This window comes from Geospiza fortis, unplaced genomic scaffold (assembly GCF_000277835.1).
Source record: "Geospiza fortis unplaced genomic scaffold, GeoFor_1.0 scaffold23, whole genome shotgun sequence".
In the NCBI taxonomy this organism is placed as follows: domain Eukaryota; kingdom Metazoa; phylum Chordata; class Aves; order Passeriformes; family Thraupidae; genus Geospiza; species Geospiza fortis.
In genome coordinates, this window is record NW_005054303.1 from 14,223,243 (window position 1) to 14,227,774 (window position 4,532).

The 4,532-nt window shown below is 49.2% G+C and overlaps 1 protein-coding gene across 4 annotated transcripts in view; it reads left to right on the plus strand.

Annotated features, from left to right (window-relative positions):
- FERMT2 (fermitin family member 2) overlaps positions 1-4,532 on the plus strand; it is a 49,060-nt gene that overhangs the window by 41,438 nt on the left and 3,090 nt on the right. For 2 of the 4 annotated variants that reach the window (XM_031066295.1, XM_014311859.2), the window contains 3 exons: positions 734-840; positions 1,573-1,794; positions 4,128-4,148. In XM_031066295.1, coding sequence (XP_030922155.1) covers positions 734-840; positions 1,573-1,794; positions 4,128-4,148 — 350 coding nt within the window. The remainder of the gene's footprint in view (positions 1-733; positions 841-1,572; positions 1,795-4,127; positions 4,149-4,532) is intronic. The other 2 variants (XM_031066293.1, XM_005417970.3) reach the window with 1 other exon arrangement.

The window sequence follows — 4,532 nt, forward strand, 5'->3', positions numbered from 1 at the left end:
AGGCTGCTGTGGGAGCAAGGCCTGGCCCCCAGGACCTTTCTGGGAGCTTTTGACAAATCTGCTGTGACGGCATTTTTGGAAATCTGGGAGCCGGCGTTGGCGCGGCGCCTGTTTACACAACCCCTTGGAATTCTCTCCAGGCACCAGGAGCAGGATGCTCACAGCCAAATCATGGAATCCCTGAATGGTTTGGGTTGGAAGGGGCTTTAAAGCCCATCCAGTTCCACCTCACTCCCACAGGCAGGGACACCTTCCACTAAACCAGGATGGTCCAAGCCCCACCCAGCCTGGCCTGAAACACTTCATGGCATCCCATCACTCATCAATAACATAGAGGGGTTTCAGGGTGAGAGTCAACACCTGTTCAGTCGCCTTTTCCTATCCTTTCCTGAAGATTTTGGGGTGTTTGCCAGCCACTGGATTCATTTCTGATTCCAGACAGGATCTGTAGTTCTGTGGATTTGCTTTTGCTTCATTGCTTTCAGATCAGGTTTTGCTTTTCCCCCTATTTTCCTGCCATTTGGAAAAAGGGACATCTGACAGGTTTTTTCTGTGCTGTGTGGAGCGTTCATCCCATCAGAGCTGTGGGACAAACCTTTGGCAGCACTGAGATGCCACCGGAGACCCTTGGGTCAGGGAGCTTTGCTCTTTCTTTTCCTATTTTCACTTTCTTTGCCATTTTTTAAATCATCATTCCTCACACCCCTGCTAAACACCATCTCCCTTATTGCAGGATGTGAAGTTACCCCTGATGTGAACATCTCTGGTCAGAAGTTCAACATCAAACTCCTGATACCAGTGGCAGAGGGGATGAACGAGATTTGGCTGCGCTGTGACAACGTGAGTTCATCTCTTGGACTGGCCACCTCTTCAGCCCTTTCCCACCATCCTGCTCAGGGGCTGTTCTTTAAAAAACAAATAGAAAATGCTCTCACCTGTCTCATCTCAGCATTCCAAATGTGCTCCAAGTCACCTGTGAGTTCATGTGGGATTCACATTCTCTGAACCTGAGAGAAGCAGTGAGAGAAGCAGGGAAAAGAATGATCGAAACAATTCTTATCTCATTTGCTGCTCCTGTGTTTGTGCCAAAGCAGAATGCAATGTGGAGATTGTTTACCCAGAGTGATGGTGTTCTGTTTCCTTGGCCTATCAGGGCCAAGGGCATGTGCAGGCTGTTGGTCAGCAGACACTCACGGGATTCTGGGCAGTGGAGTTGAGTTGGGTGCTTGTACAGATTCAGTTTAGCTGTAATGTAATATACTGCAATATAATATAGAATAATATAGTATAATCAAGTAATTAATTAGCCTTCTGATAAGATGGAGTCAGATGCATCATTTCTCTCCCCTTGTCAGGGGTTGCCTGCTTTTCCTAGAAGTTCAGAGCAGAAAATCAGCTTTGGCTTTGCTGGGTGGTTTTTGGCCACGCATTGGTCAAGTTTCTGCCTGTCTTTGCGCATGCTGGAGACTCCTGAGGCTGGGAGGGGAATGAGGTCTCCATGGGGTGTTTTTTGAGGTGTCTGGTGGTGCCCCCATGGCTGTGACAGACACGTGTCCCTGTTTTGGGGGGCAGGAGACGCAGTACGCCAGCTGGATGGCCGCCTGCCGCCTGGCCTCCAAGGGCAAGACCATGGCCGACAGTTCCTACGGCATGGAAGTGCAGAACATCCTGTCCTTCCTGAAAATGCAGCATTTGAACCCAGACCCGCAGCTGATCCCAGAGCAGATCAACACTGACATCAACCCCGAGTGCCTGGTGTCTCCTCGCTACCTGAAGAAGTACAAGAACAAGCAGGTAGGTGCTGCTGGTGGCCTTGGCTGGGCTGGACACGCGTCCCGGCGGTGGCTGGTGTTTAACACGGCGTGGTTTGGATGTTTTGGATGTCCTCACTCACTGGGATGCACGTGGTTACTAAAGGAGGTGGGACTGAAGGGTGTGGTTTGGATCCAGCACCTGGGGATGGCACCCAGCACCGGGATTGTGCCACGTGCTGTGTGAAGTGCACGGACACGGCGGGGAACCTTCAATTGGAAATGCATTTGAAATTGGTTGATGTTTATTTTAAACACATTCTGGGAATGGTTTGGCCCCTGCTGGTGATGGTTTGGCTCCAGCTGCCCCATCTCTGCCCGGTGCTGGGGTTAAAACCCCTTCCCCTGCCCAGAATCCATGGAGAAATCCCCGGGATCAGCGGAGTTGCAGTTGCTTGCAGTGCTTTATCCACACTTGGCTGTAACACGGTTTGCATATTTCTCTCTTTGCTTTTCCACTGCTTCCAAATGCCAGTCCTTGGAACATTGCTTCGGTTTTGAGTTGCTGTGACTCGTGCTTGAACTCCATCCACGCTCCATCCCATCCCTGCCTGACAGGGCTGAACTGTTCTGCTCTGGGAATAAATGCAGGATTCTCTCAAAGAGAATTATATGTCAGAACAGCAGCAAAAATAAGGAAAGCATTGCTCCGTGGCCTTTTGGTGACTTAAATCCTTCAGGCTGCTGGCTGGGGCTGGATATGATTTCTCCAAGCCCAGAAGAAGGCTGCAAGTCAGAGAAGCCGGAAAAATATAACTTTTTATTGGCACAGCACGATGATTTCCTGGCAGTGGAGTTATATTTTATATAGCCCTTATTATTCTCCTGAATAAGCCTTTATATCCCCTTGGATGGAGGAGAGGCTGCATAAATATACTATTTTAACATATATATATAGATATATATATTTATATATATAAAATACTTTCTAAGTTTCTGGGAAAACAGAGGCACCTGGAAAAATATTAGCATGGAAAATTTGCTTACTGTGCAGGTATCCTGGTTTTAAAAATAAAATCCATGGAATCGTGGGCATGGGCACGATGGGGATGATCCCAGTCAGGATGTGGCCATGGTGTGGACACCAGGGCCCTCACAGGCATCAGCTAAGCAGTGGATTTAGGATTTTCCTTGGTGGCCAGAGGCAAAGTTTGGAGCAGCAGAGGATGTTTGCTGAGAGGAATGAGGGATGGAGGCTGCAGGAATGTCAGGAATTTGACCACAATGGTCCTTCTGAGGCACAGGGAAGGAGGGGGGAGGAAGAGGAGGAGGCTGTGCAGCCCACAGGAGGTGCTGGAATGGGAATTGGCTGTGGATTTATGGAGGCTCTGGGTCCTCACCAGCCCCAAACCCACTGGGGTGATGTTTGTCTCCATGTGCAGCAGTGTAGGGTTGGCAGGTTGGGATTGGAAGCACCAAATCCTAAATGAAAATAAACAAATACCGACCCAAAATAGGGATTTTCAGAGCTCCAAAATAGGGATTTTCAGGTGCCCTGCCAGAGTTTGGTGTCAGAGCCAGCTGGGGCAGCCACATCTCTGAGGAGCACAGCTGATGTTCCCTTCATCTACTTGTATCCCAAGCAGCATCCCAATCATTTCTCCACATATCCCAAACAGAAGGATCCGCTGAGCTCAGAGTGAGCTCCTGAGCTTCCTCTCGAGCTTGCCCAGCCAGAGAGTGGCCTTGAGTTTGTGCAGAGATGTGGAGAGGAAAGTGAGGCCATGAACTCACCTCTGAACTGGCAGCTGCACCCTCCCCTTCACCCCTCAGCAGGACCACAGAATCACAGAATGTCCTGAATGGGAAGGGACCACAAGGATCAGAGTCCAGACCCCCAGCAATCCCACCCTGGGCATCCCTGGCAGTGCTGTCCAAACCTCCCTGGAGCTCTGGCAGCCTCAGGGCCGTGCCCATTGCCTGGGGAGCCTGGGCAGTGCCAGCACCCTCTGGGGGAAGAACCTTTTCCTGAAATCCATCCCAAACCATCTCAGGACCAAAACCATCTCTCCACAACGCCAGGGCCCAGCTGGGATTGCTCCAGTGCTCCAGCAGGGCCGGCATGAGCGGTGACTCTCTGCTCGCTTGTCCCTGCTCACATTCCCTTTGGCTGCTTTTCCACCTAAGGAATTGTGCATGTGGTTTGTTTTGGTTTTGGTTTTTTTTTTTTGGTTTTTTTTTTTTTTGCTATTTTTTCATTTTGCAGTTAATTTACACTTTTTCTTTGCTTTGTTGCCATATTTCTGATTGCTTTTTTTTCTTTCTGCCTCCTTTTCTTTTTTTTTTTATTTTTTCATTTCGCCTTGCCATCTTCAGCCAGGCTATGTAAGAGACTTGGTAAGTGACAGCAACAATAAAATTAAGATAAAATAAACTTAATCTAGAACCCCTTTGGTTTAGAGAGCAGCGGTGAAAGCACTAACAAAACCTGCACCCTCCCCGTGACACGTGGGCCCTGGTAGGTTTTTATAACAGTCCCCAGTGATTTATGGGATGAAACTGGAAACCCTCCACCACAAATTTGCCTTGTTGTTCGCTCACATCCTTAAAGTTCCCGAGAGCATGAGTGGGAATGTGAACATCTCTGGTCAGACAGCTCTGCTCTATATTTGCTTTCCTGTATCTGGAAATGGGAAGCTCCACGTGGGCTCTGAGCAGTCAGAGCTGAAACAAAACCTCAGGGGAGGAATTATCGATTATCCGCGCTCGGATCCGCGGCCG